Genomic DNA, 23,052 nt, shown 5'->3' on the forward strand with positions numbered 1-23,052 from the left:
GCGGGGGCCGAAGGATGGACACGACGCGGGTGGCAGTGCCGGGCCCGAGGGCAGCAACCACGTGGTAGTACCGGGTCTCGTCCGCCGTGATGCCCCGGAGTTGGAACTGAGCTTCGGCTTGCACAAACCAAACGTCGGCTTGCGCTTCCCAAAACTCCGGGAGTTTGATTGCGACGGCGTTGGTAGCCATGGCGCGTTCGGGGGTCAGCAACGGCTGAACCAATCGGGGTCACCAGTGTGGTGCTGTGCACACACGACTCGATTGCCAGAGAGGTAGGCCACAACGCGTGGATACAAACAAGAGTCTTTATTAAGAGCTCACATATCAGCACTGGGCGGGCTCGAACTTAGAGCCCGCATATATGTCCCGAGGCCACACCTTGCCCCCGGGCGTGGCCGATCGGCCGAAAGGCGGGGCATGCATTTTAGTTCCCCGCCTGGACGCTCGCGCCACCCACTGGTGCGCGGAATTATTACCCCTTGTGCCCGCCACACCGTGAACAAATTTGGTACATCACAGGTGATGAAGGTTGTAGTCAAGTTTCGTTTAAATTGTGTGTGGAGTTTTGGAGAAGAGAGGAAATACCTATTTTCAAACCCTCCGTCACCTTGCCGCATCCCCTCCCCAATCCCCCGTAGACTTGACTCCTCGAATGAGTGCAGATTTTGATGCGATCAATACACCTTCATTCGGAATCAGATATGAAGTTTATGTCCAAGTTTCATGAAAATTGTGTTTCGTTCAAGTGATAATGACTGAAGTGTTTACGGACTCACTCACTCACTTACCTACAGACACTGCTCGATCGTGTAAGCTCCAGTGCTGTAGTGACAAATTTTGAGGTGCTGGAGCTTTGCAAATATGTGTCAGCCATGACGTCATCACCAGATCTACTATCACATCAAGTTTTAATATGACACGAACCATTTGAGTTCCCCTAAAATGAGTGATAAATGAAATACGTACCTTTTTATCTTTATTAATAAAAGATACGCCCATTTTACCACACAAAAACACACATGGACACACACACACACACACACACACACACACACACACACACACACACACACACACACACACATAAAGACAGACTGGTGGAGTGGTATTGGATTGGTTGCGTCGGGATGGATGACGTCAGAGCCTTGAGTACAAAGGAGTGGGAGGGCGGACATTTTATCTCTTGGGTCCGGACTTTGATAGCGAATGGTCGAGGCTCTTGACTTCCTCGCATCTTCTGGCTTTGGTGGTGAACGGTCAAGTTCCGGTCACGTGAACATTTCGTAGTGCTCTGTTTGCACGGGGTTCGGATTGAAGGCACGGCCGAATTTTCTTTTCCATGGCATGTCGTGTTTGTGAACGAGATTGTGAGGTCGAGCACGGCTGGAGTGACCGAGCGGGCTTGGCCTGTTCCCTTAGCACTTGGAGCCAGGAGTGAGCGAATGCGCAGCGAGGCCTAGTTCCCACCCACGGGCAGTGCAGCCTGCGGTTAGGCAGAGGCCTGTGACGATCCGGGACGATTCCTGACGAGGTTGAAGAACAGCTCGGAGCTAAGTGCCCACCAAAATAACGCATTTATTTTCGTTATTTTATATTTCCCTTTGTCTGTATTCGGGTCTGTGTGGGGACGTCCCATTTTGGATATTAGTCTTATCGCGCATTTTACTGTTTGCTGGCATTTATTTTCATTAAACCTGTTTATTTGTACATTTTAATTCTGTGTCGGTTTGAGTTGATTGATTATCCAGGTGTGAAGACGTCGGGTGAAGCCGTCCAGGTAAGTTCGTCATCCTCCTTTCACTCGCATGTAAAGAATACCGTCATCATTGGATTGAACGCCTCGGAGTGTTAAGGTCGTTTGGTCATCCGTGTCGCCTGCGGTGTTCACTGCAGGGCAAACACATGACAATATGTTAAAGGGTAATGGGGAAAAGTCTGAAAAATCACAGGTGGGACAGACGGACAGATGGCCAGACATACAGGAGCAAACCTACAGTCCCCTCTGGCGAAACTGGTAGTGGACTAACAATGAGCTGATACTCTAGGTCCCCCACCTTTTGCGTGGTTGAGGAATAGATATCTGCAATATGAAATCTAAATCTTGAATGATTTTTAAAATATCACGTACACACGCCAAGTGACAGAGATGGTTGTCATGGCAACACCATTCAGTCACTCCTAGCCGTGATCTAATCAGTTTGAGATAATGTCACGAGCAAGAGATATCTGCAATATGAAAGCTAAATGTTCAACGGTTTTTGAAATACCGCATACAATCAAGCCAAGTTATGAGATGGTTGCCATGCAAAACAATTCAGCCAATCACAGTCATGATCTCATCAGGTTGAGATAATGTCATGATGAATAGATATCTGCAAAATAAAAGCTAAATGTTCAATGGGAGCTTCCACTCTGTTAACAGTTTTGTTCCCTTCAATGAATATTCGACATATGGAGGGTTTTTAAAGTGCTTTACAAAGAGGAAAACCGGATGTAGCAATCCTCTGAGCATATTGTAAATTTGCATTGGACCAGATGTGAGAGCACATTTGGGCCAGAGCATTAAAAGTTTCTTAAAGCAATTAAAAAGGCATCCCTCTTGCTTCCAAACAAAGTCCAACTGAAATTGAGGATTATTGTTTTTTCCAAGCGATGTCTTCAGTAAAGGAAAGATGAGTAGTCAAAAGTGGCAAAGGCAAAATAAGGGGAATGGCAGCAAAAAGAAAGCATTCAAGTCCACAATTCAAATTATTGACATGCGCAATAATACGATTTCTGAATTCTGCTTAAGGGTAAAAACATGACCTGGGGGGTTTAGTTTTGGCGATTGTCCTTCTATATAGTCCAAGTTAAATTTTTTCCTTAAAATCAGTTACGCGTGGAAAAGTCACCGATGGGCGTAAACCATCGATTCAGTTTGGCCGATATGATTATCGATGATGGATAATGATGGCAATTCTGGTCTTGATTCAGTATCTGTGTTGTCTTGGTCACTCTGAAACTCTGCGATCCAGTTCTTAACCATGCCGAGTGTTACGGCCCCGTTCCCCAAAACTGCCATGATTTCAGTGAGAATTTCCTTTGCGCTGAGTTTCTTTAAATGGAAAAACTTTGTCACTGCACGGAGCTCGTTTTTCTCCATTTTCCTCACACTCATCAAGCTCATTTGTTGAAGAAAACCTGGAAAGGAAAAATAATGCAGTGGGTTATCAAATGACGCATGTACAAGTACTATAACATTTTCTTTAAAAATGTTTTTTCATAATACAAACCTCCAGATGTTGGATTCTCCATTTTCACAAATCTGCCACCATCGGAAGGTATTTCCTCGACATTATTTGGATCCTCCAAACATGGCTCCTCTTTCACAACATTCACACTGTCTGAAGAAACACATCAATAAGCCAAAGTTTTGTGAATATAGGATCATACCTAAGTCAAATTAGAGCGAAGTCTATGGCATGCCAACGCAAATCCCCACGTTTCCCACATAAAGCAAAGTTGAAAGATGGCGAAAAGTTCCATCAGCAATTACCCAAATGTAAAATTTTGAGTTAAACATGTTTTAACCCCTTTGACCCCAGGTTCCCTCTGGGGCATGAACTGGCAGTCAAATCCAATGTTTTTTTAAATATTAAATGCCCCCCCCCCCCTCCAATCTTTATTGCAGATACCGTACAAAGTTTCATTTAAGATGTGCCCGTAATTGCCTTATTTTGGTATTCCACCTATTGACCTTGCTCTTGCACCTTCGTACCATGTGGTGATCATAACTACCAAGTTAGGTTAATTTCTGCCCAACAGTTTAGGAGGACATAGCGTGACGGACAGACAGACAAACGGAGGAGCCGATTACGATAGCCCCCCGTTTTTTTCTTTCTTCAAAAAGTGTGTGGATACATATGCTTTAGGAGACCTGGATTATCAGACATAAATCATTACCCAATGACACAGGAAAAGAAAGTACAAAGCTTATTGAAGAGCAAAGTTTAAATGATGCAAACAATAGAGGAAAGAAAAATTTGTATGGGAGGAGAGTTCAGTGGGCAATGTAATTGCCATTGAGTCGTCAATCTGGGTTTGTTCCATAACAGTCAGATTAAAAAAGCAAAATCGTTCATCATTAACACCAGATTGAGAACTACTCACCAGCCCATCCGCCCATGCAGCGGGAGACTGGGTTTTGCAATTGCTTATGTGTTTGTCTTTTTTTTCTTTTCTTTTTTACCATTTGAGCTTTTGTCATAAAATATTCAGCAAACCATATTTATGAGAATATAGAGAAGACTAAAAAATAATTGTGTCAAAATGACAACGGGCAAAGTCACAATAAGTACAAATAGGCATTACCAGCCCATCTGCTGCGCGTCAGTGCGAGACGGCCGTTACCGTATGTTTTCACCCCTGTCTGTTTGTCTGTCTGTCTGTGGACAGAATATCTCAAAATGTTGTGGACGGATTTGGACGAAATTTGGTGGAGAGATTGGGTATGTGACAAGGACGAAATGATTAGATTTTGATTTTGGTGAAGATCCGAATTCAGATACGATGTTTTTATTATTATTTCCTAGATGATTCTTCACCATTGAGAGATGGGTCCAATAACGATATATACCACGATATTTCAAAAAGGTGTGGACGGGTTATGACAAAACTTGGTGGATGAGTTGGTTAGGTGACACGAACAAGATTATTGTGTGGCCATTGGCAACTCAAGGTTGGGCGGTTATGATGTTTGTTTTTCCCCGCCACTGCCAAATTCTGGAACTCTTTACCTTCTCATGTATTAACAAACACTTACGACTTTCCCCCTTTCAAAAAACAAATTTGTACTTTCGTAAAAGCTCTTAGACTATTTTTTTTTTTTTTTTTTTTTTTTTTCACTCTTTTACTATTCTTAGACTTAGCTCTTAGACTATTCACTCTTTCTTCAATTTTCTATCAATGCAGCTCTTTTATTTAAGGCCTAGCCTCGATGAGGACTATATAGTCCATGCTTGGAGCCTTCAACATATAATAAGGTTCAGCTCAGTATGCAGATCCGGCCTATCAGTGGGATACAAAAAGTCGACTGCTCAGCCTGGCGGAGATATGCGCTCTACCGGGTGCCGCTTTAGTTATTTATATTTCCATATAATCTACAGTGCTGTGCAAAAGTTTGGATTAATCCAATAATATTCAGACATTAGGGTAAATTCATCAAATTACACTTGCAAACAAGTCATTTTCATCAGATATAATTAAAGCTCTTGTGACGCTGATTCTTAACCTATCTTTGGTTTTCCTCTAAGTACATAAAAAATTTTGTGATGAGAAAATCAAATTTGAAAGGTTATCGTCTTATTCGGCAACCTCCGGCAACCTCCTTCCCTCGTCAAACAAACACCGTGTTAATGTTTTTAAATACCTTAGCTTGGTGTTTCCTGGGAGCAACGGCCCCTACCCGAAGTAAAAATATTATAAACCACAAACACGTTTGATTACCTTTTTAAACAGACGCTAATGCTGTTTAACACGAAACTGAAAGGGAGAAAACCCGGGGTGTGTTCAGTTCTAAGCAGCTATCTAGCGCTTGCCAAGCCAGCTATTCTTTAACGGTTTTGAATGGAGTGCTTGATTGAATGCTTAAATCCCTTGGCGAGCACTCCACAAGAAACTTGGTAAACGAACACACCCCCGATGCTCTTAATGCCCGACCCTAGATCTACAGTAATCTAAATATCCCAGAGAGGAATGACCCTTCCTGCTCCCCCCCCCCCCCCCCCATAGGGAGTGGGTGCACTCGTTTAAATAAAATAATAATTTAAAAGATCTTTAAAAATATATACAGAAGTTTAGCGCAACTGAAGCAGTCTTATAGTCTTATACACCACCCTTATAAACCACCCGATTTAACATGTCCAAGTACTGCTAAAATTTATGTCAATGGAGTGCAAAGAAGGCGATTTGTGTTCTCCAATGTTCAAGTATATTCAATTTAAATAAAATAAAGATTGTAAAGGTCGTATAAATTAATTAATTGCGGAATTTACCGCCATTTTTGATTGATTGACAATAATTTACAATTTTGTTTGACTGCCAGACAGGCAGACAGACTAAAAAAATTATCTTACTCCTCTCTGCACATGTGTGATCGGGACAAATTCAGAGACAAAGTTCTGTAAAACAGCAAACTTGTCTTCCTTTTCATGTTCCGATTCGTGTTATAACAAAATATAACATTCAATTTAAACAAATGAAGTTTGTAAATGGACGGACGGACAGGAACCGATTAATTAACCCAGGTTTTCACTTCGTGTGCGGGTAAAGGGAGTGGGGGCGGGGGGGGGGGGCGGGAGGGGAAAGGAGGTGATGACAAAACAGTGTCATTTCATAGTATCAGTCAATATTTTGTGTGTCTGTCCTTTGCCTTCTTGAGTGTGATCGCTCTTTTACTAATGTATCCTGTATACGACTGAAGCACAATTACAGGAATTTTGTGCCAAATATCCTGTCGTACATTCCGCAGTTCTGTAAGGTTAGATCGAATGAAAGGAGATCTCCGCTTCCGGTCCGCTCGAGCAAGGAGGCTTGCTTATATATCTAAGTCCTTTCCAAGGGTGCGGTGCTGACCGGGCCGCCGTGGTGTTCGCATTACAGCCCGACCGAATATCGTCGCTTCGTGGCTGCTTTCCGCCACCGAAATCCAGCGTGGCTTGCGCGATTTTGCCCCTGTTTGGAGAACACCCAACGAGGCCTCCATCGGGGCCGAGCGAGCAAGGCTTCCACTGCCGAAATCCAGCGCGGCTTGGGCGATTCTGCCCCTGTTTGGAGAACACCCAGCGAGGCCTTCGTCGGGGCCGAGCGAGCAAGGGCGTGTCGGAACCTGGTTCGCGCCATTGACCGAGTGGTTCGCACCAACCGGAGCTGTTTTCGGATGACGACTGTGACTGGCACTGGACGTGCTGATGTCCTTGCACTTCGCGCCAGGCTCTGGGCCGACCGGGCCGACGTGGTGTGTTGCTGACCGGGCAAACGCGGTGTGGTGCTGACCGGGCCGATGTGGTGTGGTGCTGACCGGGCCGCCGTGGTGTAGTGCTGACCGGGCTGACTTGGTGTGGTGCTGACAGGGCCGACATGGTGTGGTGCTGACCGGGCCGACGTGGTGTGGTGCTGACTGGGCCGCCGTGGTGTGGTGCTGCCCAGGCCGCCGTGGTGTGGTGCTGACCGGGCTGACGTGGTGTGGTGCTGACCGGGCCGACGTGGTGTGGTGCTGACCGGGCCAACGTGGTGTGGTGCTGACCGGGCCGACATGGTGTGGTGCTGACCAGGCAAACGAGGTGTGGTGCTGACCGGGCAAACGTGGTGTGGTGCTGACCGGGCCAACGTGGTGTGGTGCTGACCGGGCCGCCGTGGTGTAGTGCTGACCGGGCTGACTTGGTGTGGTGCTGACAGGGCCGACGTGGTCTGGTGCTGACCGGGCCACCGTGGTGTGGTGCTGCCCGGGCCACCGTGGTGTGGTGCTGACCGGGCCACCGTGGTGTGGTGCTGCCCGGGCCACCGTGGTGTGGTGCTGACCGGGCTGACGTGGTGTGGTGCTGACCGAGCCGACGTGGTGTGGTGCTGACCGGGCCGACGTGGTGTGGTGCTGACCGGGCCGACGTGGTGTGGTGCTGACCGGGCCGATGTGGTGTGGTGCTGACCGGGCCAACGTGGTGTGGTGCTGACCGGGCTGACTTGGTGTGGTGCTGACAGGGCCGACGTGGTCTGGTGCTGACCGGGCCGACGTGTTGTGGTGCTGACCGGGCCGCCGTGGTGTGGTGCTGACCGGGCAAACGTGGTGTGGTGCTGACCGGGCCAACGTGGTGTGGTGCTGACCGGGCCGCCGTGGTGTAGTGCTGACCGGGCTGACTTGGTGTGGTGCTGACAGGGCCGACGTGGTCTGGTGCTGACCGGGCCGACGTGTTGTGGTGCTGACCGGGCCGCCGTGGTGTGGTGCTGACCGGGCCGCCGTGGTGTGGTGCTGACCGGGCCACCGTGGTGTGGTGCTGCCCGGGCCACCATGGTGTGGTGCTGCCCGGGCCACCGTGGTGTGGTGCTGCCCGGGCCACCGTGGTGTGGTGCTGACCGGGCTGACGTGGTGTGGTGCTGACCGGGCCGACATGGTGTGGTGCTGACCGGGCCGACGTGGTGTGGTGCTGACCGGGCCGACGTGGTGTGGTGCTGACCGGGCCGATGTGGTGTGGTGCTGACCGGGCCTACGTGGTGTGGTGCTGACCGGGCCAACGTGGTGTGGTGCTGACCGGGCCGAACTTGGTGCGGTGCTGACGGGGCCCCAGCAGCCGTGATGCCGTGATGCCCCCCCCCCCCCCGCCAGAATTTCCGTGTTTTAAACGTTTCCCAGTGTGTACCCTGGATTAGAATAGGTACACCGTAACCCTGCGTGTCGGAAGAGACGACTAAGAGGGTTGGCGTCAGGAAGGGCATCCGGCCATAAAAACATTGCCTCAAAAAGAGAACCATGACAATTACAAATACATATGGGCATTGGGCAGGGTACAGCCCGAAGTGGAGATCGGTTTCTGAGGTTTGGGACATGGAATGTAGGGACAATGACAGGGAGATCAGGAGAAGTGGTGGAAGTATTGGTCAGAAGAAGAGTGGACATATGTTGTGTGCAAGAGACGAGATGGAAGGGAAGTGGTGTGAGAATGGTGAAGGGTAGGCAGGGACAGAAATACAAGTTTGTGTGGCAAGGGTGCCTGGACGGCGTGAATGGTGTTGGTGTCCTGTTTTCTGAGGAGTTTGTAGACAGTGTGGTGAGTGTGACTCGAGTGAGTGATAGGTTGATGATGGTGAAAATGATGATTGAAAAGCTCTTGGTGAACGTCATCTCGGGATATGCTCCGCAGGTTGGTCGGAGCGATGAAGAGAAGGACAAGTTCTGGTGTGCGATATAGAAGCTGATGGAAAACGTGAAAGATGAGGAAGTTGTTGTGGTAGGATGAGACCTAAATGGACATGTGGGAAGGAGTATGGATGGTTTTGAGGGAGTTCATGGGGGTTACGGATATGGTGCGAGAAATGGAGAAGGTGAAAGGATTTTGGAGTTTGCTGATGGAGCTGATTTGTTGATTTGTAATACTCAGTTCCAGAAAGAGGATAATAAGCTTGTTACATACACGTCAGGTGGGTCGACGACAACCGTTGACTACCTGATGGTGCTTAGGCGAGATAGGGGGCACCTCCGGGACACAAAGGTGATCCCGGGGGAGGAGGCTGTTTCACAGCACCACTTGGTTGTCTGCTACATAAGGGTGAAACGTGCGAGGAGAGCTCGGCGGGTGAAGTACCAACCGAAAATGAAGGTGTGGAGGTTGAAAGAGGTGACAGTAAGGGAGGCATAAAAAGAGAGGCTGAGTACGGTAGAGGATGATGTGGTTGAGCTTGAAAGTGGTTGGATGTCAATGAAAGATATATAGTCTGTTGGGAGCCGTTGGTGAGGTATGTGGATGGGCAAAAGGACCACCGAGGCACTCGGAAACATGGGGGTGGGATGATGAAGTTGGAAAGAGGATTGACGAGAGGAGGAAGAAGTTCAAGGAATGGCAGAAGGCAAAGGGTACGGGAGCAGAAACAGCAGAGCATGAAGGTTATAAGGCAGCCAAGAAGGCTGCAAAGAAAGAGGAAGCAAAGGCGCAGGAGGCATGTAGGAAAATGTTCGGAGAACGCTTGGATTTGGAAGAGGGTCAGAGAGCAGTATTCAGGATTGCAAAGCAGATAGCGAAAGAGAGGTGTGATGTGATGGGGGTGGGTTGCTTGAAGGATGAAGTGGGACAAATCGTTGTGGACCCAGATGGAATAAAGGAAGATGGAAAAGATATATGGAAATGCTGTTGAACACAGAGAATGAATGGGATGGCAACATAGAGAGTAACCCAGTTTTAGGACCGGCAGAGAAGATAACTGAGAAGGAAGTTGAGGAAGCGATAAAAGCAATGAAGAGTAGAAAAGTGGGAGAGCCGACGGGAGTTGTGGGAGACATGTTGAAGGCAGCAGGAAGTTGGGGTGTGAAGAGAATGACAGAGATCTGTAATCTGGTGGTGAAAGAAGGCCGCATTCCAGTGGATTGGGAACCGAGTACCCTCGTCCCTCTATACAAGGGGAAAGGTGACCCTCTGGAGTGTGGCTCGTACCGAGCGAAAAAGTTATTGGAGCATGGCATGAAGGTATTGGAAAGGGTGTTGGAGAGGAGGATAAGGAAGAAAGTGAAGATCGACGAAATGCAGTTTGGATTTATGCCAGGAAGAGGAACGACAGACGCGCTTTTTATTCTGAGGCAGTTGCAGGAGAAGTACATGGAGAAGAGGAAGAAGTTGTTTCTTGGGTTTGTTGATCTGGAGAAAGCATTCGATAGGGTTCCACGCAAAGTATTGACATGGGCATTGAGGAAGTTAGGGGTGGAGGAATGGTTGATCAGAGTAGTGATGGCAATGTACAAAAGAGCGCGCACAGCTGTAAGGACGAAGGACGGGAAAATTGGTGAGTTTGAGGTGAAGGTGGGAGTGCATCAGGGGTCGGTACTAAGTCCACTACTATTTGTAGCTGTGATGGAGGTGCTGGCTCAGAACGTAAAGGAGGGTTTACCTTGGGAGTTGTTGTATGCAGATGATCTGGTGTTGATTGCGGAAAGTATGGATGGACTGAAGGAAAAGATGAACAAGTGGAAGGAATGTATGGAGACAAAAGGTCTGAAGGTGAATATCGGAAAGACGAAGGTGATGGCAAGTGGTAAAGCATGTGGTGAAGTGGAAAGAACTGGGAAGTGGCCCTGTGCTGTGTGCAGGAAGGGTGTCGGAGTGAACTCCATTCAATGTACAATGTGCGCTGAATGGGTTCATCAAAAATGTAGTGGTCTGAGAGGGTCATTAACCAGTGTGGCAGCTACATTCAAATGTAAGGTGTGCACAGAGGGAGCTGCAGATGGAGGAAATGTTGAGTTGGATCTTGGAGACGGCGTGAAACTGGAAGGTGTGAAAACATTTTGCTACCTCGGAGACATGCTGAATGGAGAAGGTGGATCAGACTCGGCAACGGTTGCTGGAGTGAGATGTGCATGGAAGAAGTTTCGGGAACTGAGTGGCGTGCTGATGAGGAGGGGAGTGTCATTGAAGCTGAAGGGAAAGGTGTATGCTGCATGTGTGAGAAGTGTTGTGATTTATGGGAGCGAGACATGGGTAATGAACGTAAAGCAGCAACGAAGGTTGGAAAGGGTGGAAATGCGAATGGTTCGATGGATGTGTGGAGTATCGTTGAGAGAGAGGAAGACAAATGATGAATTGCGAAAGATGATGGGAATAGAGCCTGTGATTGATGCTGTGAAGAGGAACAGGTTGAGATGGTTTGGTCATGTGTTTGCCTCTAAATCTTGTGTCCCAAACCCATCCCTCTCTGTACCCACCATACCCAGTCGTACTCAGCTGCTCCTGGACTCTGTGTCCTTTCCTCCTGACAAGGTGGAAAAGTTTCTGTCAACCCTCGACTCTGATTCTGCAACTGGTCCTGACGGCATCAGCCCACGGGTCCTAAAAGCATGTTCTTCCGCTCTTTCACTCCCTCTTTCTGTTCTCTTCACCCTCTCTTTTGCTCAAGGTCATCTGCCATCTGCTTGGAAATCAGCCAACATCACCGCTTTGCACAAAAAAGGTGCAAAAACAGATCCCAGCAACTACAGACCAATCAGCCTTCTCCCAATTATCAGCAAAGTCATGGAATCCATCATTGCTTCAGATATGAAATCTTTCCTCTTCTCCAATGGCTTGATCTCTGATCATCAATTTGGTTTCAGACCTGGTCACTCTACTCTGGACATGCTGCTTCTGCTTTCTCAACAATGGATGGAGGTCCTCAACACCAAACAGGAAATTAGAGCTGTCTCCCTTGACATTTCACGTGCCTTCGATACGGTCTGGCAACCTGCTCTGCTCACCAAACTCTCCTCCTTTGGTATCCATGGAAATCTCCACGCATGGCTGGCGGACTTCCTCTCTGGTTGTAGTCAACATGTGGCCCTGAATGGGTTTCTCTCATCTCCTCTTCCTGTTCAGGCTGGAGTTCCCCAAGGTAGTGTTCTGGGCCTTGTGCTTTTTCTGGTCTTCATCAATGATCTCTCTGACTCTCTTGAAAATCCTCTCTATCTCTTTGCTGACGACTCTACTCTCTGTCACTCCATTCCTCATCCCTCAGATCGGCAGTCTGCAGCCTCCTCACTCTCTGCAGACCTGGACAAAATCACAGACTGGGCAAACAAATGGAACATGTCTTTCAATCCTGATAAATCTCACACTCTTACGATGTCTCTCCGAAAAGACCGACTGGAAAACCCTCCCATCCACTTTCTGAATAATCCTCTCCAAGAAGTTCTGTCACTCAAGCTTTTGGGTCTCACTATTTGCCATGATCTTTCCTGGTAAAACCACATTTCAAATCTGGCCTCCAAAGCCAGTCGCCGACTGGGCATCCTCCATCGTGCGAAGTCCTTCCTTGGCACACCTGAGCTCCTCACCACATACAAGGCTTTCATCCGCAGCTCTATGGAATACTGCTCTCCCCTCTGGTCTGGTGCTCCTGCCTCACACCTAGCCCGTCTTCACGCTGTTGAAACCAAAGCGTTCAGAATCATTGGAATCTCCCGCGATGAAGCTAACTCCAAGGGCCTTTCACTCACTCACCGCAGGCAGGTTGGTGGTCTTTCCGTCTTCTACCGAGTCCTCTCTGGCCTTGCCCCCCCAGCCCTCTCTGGGCTCTGTCCCCCAAATATTCCTACAGATCGCACAAGATCTGCCTGCAACCCTCTTATGGTTAAACTGCCAAAATCAAGACTTTCTGCTCACCTTCACTCCTTCATTCCTCTTTTCTCCCGCCTCTGGAACAAACTCCCTCACTCTCTTCAATCCCACTCCACCCTCCAGGTCTTTAAAACAGCTGTTCACCACCATCTCTTATCCTCCCCCATCCAAAACCTTGATCTTTTCTACCCCCGCTAATTTCGGTCCCCTTGTGTTTTATACCTTTCCCCCCCCCCCCTCCCCTTCCCACGCCTCCTGCCCCCAAGCCCTCTCCCTCCCACACTTCTCCCTGCTCTCAAATGTTGTGGTTGTGTGCTTCCCCTTCTCTCCCCATCTTGTCTTCCGCTCCCTCTTTTTGTATATTTTGTTTGTCTGGTTGATTTCTTTGTGAAATAAATGTTAGCTCTTTCACGAGCCTCGATTCAGTATACAAAAAAAAAAAAAAAAAAAAAAGTGTTGAGGAAGGATGAAAGTGACTGGTTGAGAAGAGTGATGGAAATGAATGTAGAAGGAAGTAGAGGACGGGGAAGACCGAGAAAGACTTGGCTAAAGATGGTGGAAGAAGAAATGCGGGCAAGGGGATTAACAAGGAGAGATGCAGAAAATAGGGCAAGATGGAGAAGATTGTCATGGGGACCGGAAGGCTAACCCCCGGTCTAGCAGGGAAAATGGCCTTAAAATGCATGTTGTTGTTGTTGTTGTTGTTGTTGTTGAAAGGTGAATGGAAGGTGAAAGCTGAGATCGAATGTTTCCCATTTGCTATCATGTACCGTATTTTTCGTGGAAATAGTCGTTGTCCACTTGCTGAAATAGCACATCATTTGAAGTCTCATTGGCTTTTTTGTCCGCCATCTGAAATACAAATCAAAACATTTTGTGCGTCATTAAAGGTGGAACAACAAAAAAAAAAGCATTGTATTGACAAATACAAGTTTTTATCACTTTCTCCAAACCAAAGATAAAACAATCTAGAAAGAGCAATCAGAGATGCCACCAGGACTTGCTTTGTGTGGTGTATTTTGTGTGGCAAATAAATGGAAGGATGTAGTCGTGGCCAAAAATATTGGCACCCTTGCACATTTTTATAATAATGCACCTTTTCTTCCAGAAAATTGTTGAAATTAAAAAATCTTTTGGTATCCACATATGTGTTTCTATGGTTTGCAGGGAACAAAACAAAAAAAGCTGAAAAAATTACTAAATCATAGCTTATTCCACACAGAAATCCTAAAATTGCCTGAATAATATTGGCACCTTTTAGAAGTTGTTCGAAATAATTAGATTTCAATTAGGTGATTCTCCTTTACTTTGGAATTGAACTCACCTATGGTGAGTTACAGGTGCCTGCAATATTAAAAAATCACTCATTCAACCAGTTTGAATGGAGAAAAGGAGGCATTCTGCTGTTTTGTGTCACTGTGTGTACCGCAATGAGCATGGAGAAAAAGAAAACCAGAGAATTGTCTGAGGAGGTCAGACACAAGATTGTAGCCAAGCATGGACAATCGCAAGGCTACAGGTCCATCTCCAGAGACATTGATGTTCCTGTGTCCACCATACGCAATGTTATCAGGAAGTTTAAGGCCCATGGCACTGTATCCAACCTCCCTGGACGTGGCCGCAAGAGAAAACCTGATCAAAGATTGCAGCAAAGGATTGTTCGAATGGTGGAGAAAGCACCTCGATCAACTGCCAAACAGATTCAAGCTGACCTCAGACACAAAGTATGACAGTTTCAACTCGCACCATCCGTCACCAACTCAACGAGATGGTATTCATAGAATACTTACCCTGCGCAGTCAACTTGTTGTGAGCCAACTCTTCTGTTTTTGAACATTTTTTTCTTTGATCCAATATGGCTGCCAGACCACGTGAGCGATGACATCATAAATTTGTATTCTCTAATATAATTGTTGCAAAGATCATGCCCAATACTTTTCAAACTGATCAGACTAAGAGTTGTCCCTGTCGAATTATGACGTCATAATTATGGCACCAGTGATGTCGTAGTTAACAACACCTATTCCCCATATGGAGTTCTTTACAATGAGCCATGTTTCAATTTTTTTCCATGGAGCGGTTTTTCGGTGTATAGAAGCGCAACATTTTTCGGTTTTTCCAAGATGGCGTCTGTACCACGTGACCTATGACGTTATAATTATCATGAAAATATGCTACATGAGGAGGCGCTCCGATGGTGAAAATTTCGTGCCCATCAGACCAACAGTTGCTGAGAAAAAAAAAATCACAATGATAAGATACGTGTTGTACTTGTCGAATTATGACGTCATAACGAAGGCACAGATGACATCATCATTAGCATATCTTATTCCCCAAGGGGAGTACTTGACAGTGAGCCATGTTTAAATTTTTTTCCATGAGGCAGTTTTTCGGTGTATAGAGGTGGAATTTTTTTCGATTTTTTCCAAGATGGCGTCTGTACCACGTGACCTATGACGTTATAATTATCATTCAAAAATATACAGGAGGAGCGCATATTCTCAAAATTTCGTATCCATCGGTCTAACAGTGGCAGAGGAATTTTTGTTTTATTCATACTATCAGATCGAGCGTTGTACTTGTCGAATTATGACGTCATAATTAAGGCACCGATGACATCACCATCAACATATCTTATTCCCCATGGTGAGTACTTGACAATGAGCCATGTTTCAAATTTTCCATTGAGTGGTTTGGGAAATGTAGAGGTTTTTTTTTTTTTTTTTTTTTTTTTTTTTTTGGTTTTTTGTATACAACATCGAGGCTCGTGAAAGAGCGAACATTAATCACACAAAACGACAAACCGACACATAAAACATATAACATCGGGAGCGGTAGACAAGATGGGGAGAGAGGGGGAAGGACACAAACACAACATTTGAGAGCAGGGACCGAGAGACATGGAGACATCGAGAGATCTGAGAGAGGGCGAGGGCTTTGGGGGGGGGGGGGGGGGCATGGGAAGGGGGTGGTGGGAGAGGTATAAAACATATGGACACTGCCAGGACTTCCAGGAAAGAAGTTGGAATTTCAAACAAGGTGGATCTGGGGTGAATTAGCGGGGGTAGAAAAGATCAAGGTTTTGGATGGGGGAAGATAAGAGATGGTGGTGAACAGCTGTTTTAAAGACCTGGAGGGAGGAGTGGGATTGAAGGGAGTGAGGGAGTTTGTTCCAGAGGCGGGAGAAAAGAGGATTGAAAGAGTGAAGGTGAGCAGAGAGCCGAGATTTCGGCAGTTTAACCATCAGAGGGTTGCTGGCAGATCTTGTGCGACCTGTAGGAATATTTGGGGGACAGAGCACAGAGAGAGCTGGGGGTGCAAGGCCGGAGAGGAGTCGGTAGAAGACAGAAAGACCACCTACCTGCCTGCGGTGAGTGAGTGAAAGGCCCTCAGAGATAGCTTCATCGCGGGAGATTCCAATAATTCTGAAAGCTTTGGTTTCAACAGCGTGAAACCGAGCTAGGTGAGGCAGGAGCACCGACCCATAGGGGAGAACAGTATTCCATTGAGCTGCGGATGAAAGCCTTGTATGTGTTGAGGAGCTCAGGTGTGCCGAGGAAGGACTTCGCACGACGGAGGATGCCCAGTCGGCGACTAGCTTTAGAGGCCAGCTTGGAAATGTGGTTTTCCCAAGAAAGATCATGGCAGATAGTGAGACCCAAAAGCTTGAGCGACAGAACTTCTTGGAGAGGATTGTTGAGAAAGTAGATGGGAGGGTTGTCCAGTCGATCTTTTCGGAGAGACATAGTAAGAGTGTGAGATTTGTCAGGATTGAAAGACATGTTCCACTTGTTTGACCAGTCTGTTATTTTGTCCAAGTCTTCAGAGAGTGAGGAGGCTGCAGACTGCCGATCTGAGGGAAGAGGAATGGAGCGGCAGAGAGTGGAGTCATCAGCAAAGAGATAGAGAGGATTTTCAAGAGAGTCAGAGAGATCATTGATGAAGACCAGAAAAAGCACGGGGCCCAGAACACTGCCTTGGGAAACTCCAGCCTGAACAGGAAGAGGAGATGAGAGAAACCCATTCAGGGCCACACGTTGACGACGACTAGAGAGGAAGTCCGCCAGCCATGTGTGGAGATTTCCATGGATACCAAAGGAGGAGAGTTTGGTGAGCAGAGCGGGGTGCCAGACCGTGTCGAAGGCACGTGATATGTCGAGGGAGACAGCTCTAATTTCCTGTTTGGCATTGAGGACCTCCATCCATTGTTGAGACAGCAGAAGCAGCATGTCCAGAGTAGAGTGACCTGGTCTGAAACCAAATTGATGATCAGATATCAAGCCATTGGAGAAGAGGAAAGATTTCATATCCGAAGCAATGATGGATTCCATGACTTTGCTGATAATTGGGAGAAGGCTGATTGGTCTGTAGTTGCTAGGATCTGTTTTTGCACCTTTTTTGTGCATAGCGGTGATGTTGGCTGATTTCCAAGCAGATGGCAGTTGACCTTGAGCAAAAGAGAGGGTGAAGAGAACAGAGAGAGGGTGAGATAGAGCGGCAGAGCAGGATTTTAGGACCCGTGGGCTGATGCCGTCAGGTCCAGTTGCAGAATCAGAGTCGAGGGTTGACAGAAACTTTTCCACCTTGTCAGGAGGAAAGGACACGGAGTCCAGGAGCAGCAGGGTACGACTGGGTATGGTGGGTACAGAGAGGGATGGGTTTGGGACACAAGATTTAGAGGCAAACACAGAGTTGAGGCATTCAGCTTTTTCACGTGCGGAGTCAGCTGTGTAGCCGTTTGAGGTAAGGGAGGGGATGGAGGGGGAACAAACACCAGAAACGGATTTGACCAGATGCCACCAGGATTTGGAAGAGGGAGACAAATAAGAGAGTTCGGACTTGAGAACGGAGAGATATTGTTTCCTGGCTCTCCTGAGGGTGGACACACACTTGTTTCGGGCTTTGTGAAAGGAAATGAGATTTCCTTCCGTTGGATTTGCTTTCCAGGAGACGAAGGCAAGTTGTTTCTGGGCAACAGCCTCACCACAACATTCCGTGTACCATGGACGGGAGGAAGGGTATGACAACTGAAGACGAGATGGGATAAATCTGTGCATGAGAGAGAGCAATTTACTTTGGAAGAATTCCCAGGATGAGTTGATGTCAGAGGTGGTAGAGATGGGAGACCAGTCCAGATGATTGATGGCTGCTTGAAGACCGTGCCAGTTGGCCTGAGTGAAATGCCAGACTCGTCGACGCTGAGCAGGCTCCCTGAGGATGGTCAGAGAGATGTCCACTTTAACAAGGACATGATCAGATGATCCGATTGGAGCAGAAGAAGAGCAGCAGACATTTTCAGGGAAGTTAGTCATAACCAAGTCCAGAAGAGAAGATACTCCATTGACTGAGATCCGGGTCGGGAAATTGACAGATTGTGTCAGTCCCAATGAGTCGCAGAAGTCCTTTGCTGAGGAGCCATGGCTGGTGAGAGAGGTACCCACACCCAGCCAACTGGCATGATGACAGTTGAAATCACCACATATGAGGAAGAGAGAGTTGGGATGAGTAGATAGAAGTTGGTCCATATTATCAGACAGCGAGATGTAGATGGAGTCATCACTGTTTGGTGGACGGTACAACACACATATGAACAAGAGGTGGGAGCGAAGGGGAAGCCGTAGCCAGAGGTATTCCTGGGGGTGAGGTGGAGAGAGTGCAGTGCAGGGCGAGTGAGGAAGAGAGTTTTTGATAAAGATAGCAACCCCACCTCCAGGACGAGGCTCAGCTCTATCATACCGGAGGAGGGAGTAGCCCGGGAGAGATACTAAGGAATCAGAGACATCATAAAGGAGGAAAGTTTCTGTTAAGCAGATCACGTCTGGTTTGACAGAAGCAACCTGTATGGAGAGATCAGTTAAGTTTGAACGAAGGCCCCGGATGTTTGAGGTCCATACCGTTAATGAAGAGGAAGGGGGAGCATCAGATACAGAACAGGGGGGGAGGAGGGGTAGGGTAAGATGTGGAAGAGGTGGAAGAGGTAGGGAGAGCTGTTGAAGGTGTGTCAGAGATTTCAGAATAGCTCGGAGAAAGGGAAGGATGGGGCGGACAAAAGGTTTGATGGTGATTGGGTGAGGCACAATGAGGTGTTATTTGAGGAGGGGGAAGAGCGAGGCAGAAGGTTGGGGGAGATGGAGGTGAGAGTTGGAAGGGGGAAGAAGCGGGGAGGACGCTTTGAGGAGGGGGAGTGAGAGGGGGGAAATTGAGAAGCAATGAGGGTGGGGAGATTTGAAGGGGAGGGTTGAGGGGGGAGTTTGGGAGGGAAGGGACAAGGGGAGGGATTTGAAAGGGATGGGATATGGGGGAGATTTGGAGGGGAGGGGTGAGGGAGGAGTCTCGGAGGGGAGGGGCGAGGGGGCGTCTTGGCGGGGAGGGGTGAGGGGGTAGTTTAGGAGGGAGGGGGCAAGGGGGGAGATTTGAAAGGGATGGGTGATGGGGAAGATTTGGAGGGGAGGGGTGATGGGGAAGATTTGGAGGGAAGGGGTGAGATTGGATTTTAGAAAGTGTACGATTTATGGGAAACGAACATTTATTGCAAAATGAGTTTCTTGTGACCTTCGAGTTAAAAATACGTTTAAGGACGCTGGATGGAGGATGGAGTGCAGGAGAGTTCAGGGAATGTAGAAAAAAGGCACTATAGGAGATGGATATTTTTTTTGGGATGAATTGATTTGGTGAGCAAGTCGAAAGCAGCCTTTTAAAGAAGAAGAAGAAAAGGTGTTATAAAATATGACGGAATACATAACTTGAGGGGAAAGTGTAAACATTGAAGGTTAATAACAGTGAAAACTATCTGGGGAAATGGGGGAGAAACACGTGGTCGAAGAACGAACGAACGAATAAGAATGAATAAACGAATGAGAACAGAGAAGGAAATGTTTTTTTTTTTTGTTTTTTTTTGAGTTGAGATTTACACAAGGAAGTAGGCTATGGGTGAAAAGGCTGGGAATACAGAGAACGAAAGTTATTGGATCACAAACGACGGACCGCTGAGAGAAAAACAAAGCCTCAAGGTTGTACAGTGTACACTGTACAAGGCCTCAAGACACGACACGAATTAACACGATTTTCAATACAGGTATGAAAGATTTGCACCGAAAAATCTTCGTCGGGACAAAATATACGTACAACACCATAAATAAATACAGTTTTAATGAAAATACAAATGGGAACAATCACTTAACTTCGATTTCAAATAGTTCGCGACGCGGCAAAGGCCTTGCTCGCGACACGGCAAACAGACGATCAATTTATGAAAGATAAACACCGAGAAACAACCAAAGTTGCACACAATAACTTCACACACCGAAAGATAAATACAGTTTCGACAAAATACAATTGTGAACAGACTTAACTTCGAAAAACGTGGAGACCGTGTGGAGCTTCGAAAATCCCTCCCACCGTCTCCGAGATCTCGCGAGACTCCCCTGTAAGGTGTAACGTTTTCGTTTGACGTCATAACGTAACGTTTTCGCATAACTTTTTCGTTACGTGGGGTGTAACGTTTTTCCAAGATGGCGTCCGTACTACGTGACCTATGACGTCATAGCTATGCATACAAAAATTCTACATGCGGAGGCGCTTCTATGGTAAAATTTTGTATCAATCGGAACAATGGTTGCCGAGAAAATGCATTTTTTAAAATGCAGACACATACAGCATACACGGAGATCTGAAAACAGGAGTTGGGAGAAGCACCCTTCAAATCTGGGAGAACTGGAGCAGTTTGCACAAGAAGAGTGGGCCAAACTGCCAGTAGAGAGGTGGAGGAAGCTCATTCATGGCTATAGGAAGCGCTTGACTGCAGTTATTTTGTCCAAAGGCTGTGTGTGCTACCAAATATTAAGTCTGGGTTCTCAATAATTTTGTCAATGCCATTTATTTTTATTTTCTGATTTAAAAGGATATATTAAGTTTTGAATCAAAAAGAAAGGTTCTGGAATATTAACAGTGAAATAAAGAATTGTGGAGACGAGATACTTTGTCAATTTCAACTTGTTTTTAGAGAAAATTGTGAGTTATTTGAAAAAGTGCAAGGGTGCCAATATTTTTGGCCACGACTGCACTAAATAAAAGGTCATCGATTGCAAATGAAATGTCTAAATGGTCTCGTTGTAACAGCCAAAGTTCTGAAAAGTTGTAAAGGTCTGAAAGTCTAAAGGTCAAAAGGCGTAAAGGTCAAAAAGGTCAAAAGGTCTGAAGGATCGAAATGGTCTAAACTCTAAAGGGACTTTAAACTTCCGGTTCTGGTTCTCCGCATGTGCATGGTGCAATTTGAGCTCAATCCCACTTCACCAATGCTGAGTTTTCCGAACCGGATTCGTCCTGCTTTGTGTGTGTCATTTGTCAATGTGTTGCTGCTTTATCCATTGCAATATTTTATTCAAATGAGTTTGTCGTTTTGTGCATGTATTCATTTTGTATTGTTCATTTGTATTGTCAAGGCTTAAACGGCCTTTTTGAAGGCCTTCCTCAGATGGAAAGTGTGACCTGCTTTATATTTAGTCCTTGGTGTATTCCCATATATCTTATATCTACATACTTCCTCAACACTATCCTATCTCTATATATAAAGGAGGAGTGTCTGTCTGTCTGTCTTGATGTCCGCTTATAACTCAAGAACTACACATCGGAGAAAAGTTTTAGACACAGATTCGGAATCAGCATAAAATCCCGGTGGTTATAGGCTACTTTTTATTTTAATATTGTTGCGGATATGAGGACTGTATTTTTTTTATTGTGTGCTTATTATTATTATTGTTTATTCTGCGCCTCCTGCCTCCAGTGTTGTGTAAAAGTAAAAAGGGGCGTCCCGGTAGTTATTCCATGAAACACCACATTGCAGGACCCGATAAAACCCTTGTTCAGTAGCTTATATCTTATTATGTGTTTTAGGGTAAGGCCTTGTCGTCCATTAACATGACACTCCATTGCACCGAGTAAAAGAGATAGATTCCCTTCATTCCCATTCCCAAAAAGCTCCATTTCCCCTTTCATAATGGCCAAGCCTCAATTTGGCAATTACATCCCCTCCAAAGCCGCCATTGACCACGAGGCAGGGTTGGGGAAGAAAGGCGGGTCTCCACCTCGTCATAGAGGGGAGGAGTAAGTCGGCCCCGCTCATCCAACCCAGAACGAGGGGTTTGGCTTGAGAGGGCGGAGAGAGAATGCTTGGGGGAGGTTCGCAAAGGGTGAAGGGCGGGGCCTATATAACCCGCCGCGGGGCGCTCCCCAAAAAGACAAGCAGATGAGTCCAAGAGATGAGCTGAAAGGCTGAGCTGAGCTGCGTGGTGAGGTGGACAGGAAAGAGCTGGGTCGTCAGAGCAGGGCTGAGTCGTGAGGTCCAAAAGCAGAAGATCATCCAGGGAAGCACAAAGCCTGCTATTCGTCACCTTGCTCGCCAGAAGCAGCGTCTACAGCAGCAACAAGACTCGACAGCCGTTTGGGGCCTGGACGGCAGTTTGGAGCAGGGCCGCGAAGGGACGGCGGCTGCCGAACACGCCGATTCGTGCTGCCGAACAAATTGGACTTTCCTCTCCTTCCAGCCAATTCCTATCATCATTCCCCGTGAGTCGTCTTTGTTTGTTCTGTCCTGGGTATTAAGTAAACCTGTTAGATAAGACAGTAATTTGCACTGTGTCGCCTGCGTCTCATGTCCCCTGTAAATAATCGTGACTGTTCTTCTTGCTTGTGTGTGTAAATAATAATAAACCCCGTTACTCTTCTGTACGTCTTCTTCTTCCTCTTTGCATTCGTCGTCTTAGTCTTTTCCCGACTGAATAGCGGTGGCGCGATACGGCCAACGTCTGGGTGAATCGGGGAACAACTGTTCGGTCGCGGAGCCTCCGCTCGGCAAACAACATCTCTAATCCGCGGACCGTAACAAATTGGTAGTCAGGAGTTGGGATTCGAACCTGGGACTAAATTTATTTAGCCCAAATTTTGGAACACCAATTGTACTATTGGCGGTAACAAATTGGTGTCAGGGAGTGAGATACGAGGCCCGAACCAAATTTTTAAAACAGCTAGAAAAAATTTGGTCAAAATTTGGAACCACCGAAATTTGTGTTGTTTTAAAGCAAAACCCGAATTTTGAAATCGCGCCATGGCTGGTCAAGGCGACGGGATGCCGGTGGGAGAGATAGACGGGGTGGAATCGACCCAGGACCTCGGGGAAATGTATGTGGATGAAAGAGAGGGGGAGAAAAATGGCAATGTGGTTGCGGA

At 46.9% G+C, this 23,052-nt stretch overlaps 1 protein-coding gene across 3 annotated transcripts in view; it reads right to left on the minus strand.

Moving 5' to 3' along the window:
- Window positions 1–292: 292 nt before the first annotated feature.
- The window catches only part of LOC137434369 (uncharacterized), a 39,853-nt gene continuing 17,093 nt past the window's right edge, over window positions 293–23,052 (minus strand). For 2 of the 3 annotated variants that reach the window (XM_068127286.2, XM_068127288.2), the window contains exons 2-4: window positions 13,599–13,680; window positions 3,274–3,384; window positions 293–3,181 (exon numbers count right to left, since the gene is read on the minus strand). In XM_068127286.2, coding sequence (XP_067983387.2) covers window positions 2,889–3,181; window positions 3,274–3,384; window positions 13,599–13,680 — 486 coding nt within the window. In that variant the 3' untranslated portion in view covers window positions 293–2,888. Of the gene's footprint in view, window positions 3,182–3,273; window positions 3,385–6,613; window positions 7,138–13,598; window positions 13,681–23,052 lie in introns of those variants that run through there. The other variant, XM_068127287.2, reaches the window with a different exon arrangement.

This window comes from Myxine glutinosa, chromosome 10 (genome assembly GCF_964187855.1).
Source record: "Myxine glutinosa chromosome 10, kmMyxGlut1.1, whole genome shotgun sequence".
Classification (NCBI taxonomy): domain Eukaryota; kingdom Metazoa; phylum Chordata; class Myxini; order Myxiniformes; family Myxinidae; genus Myxine; species Myxine glutinosa.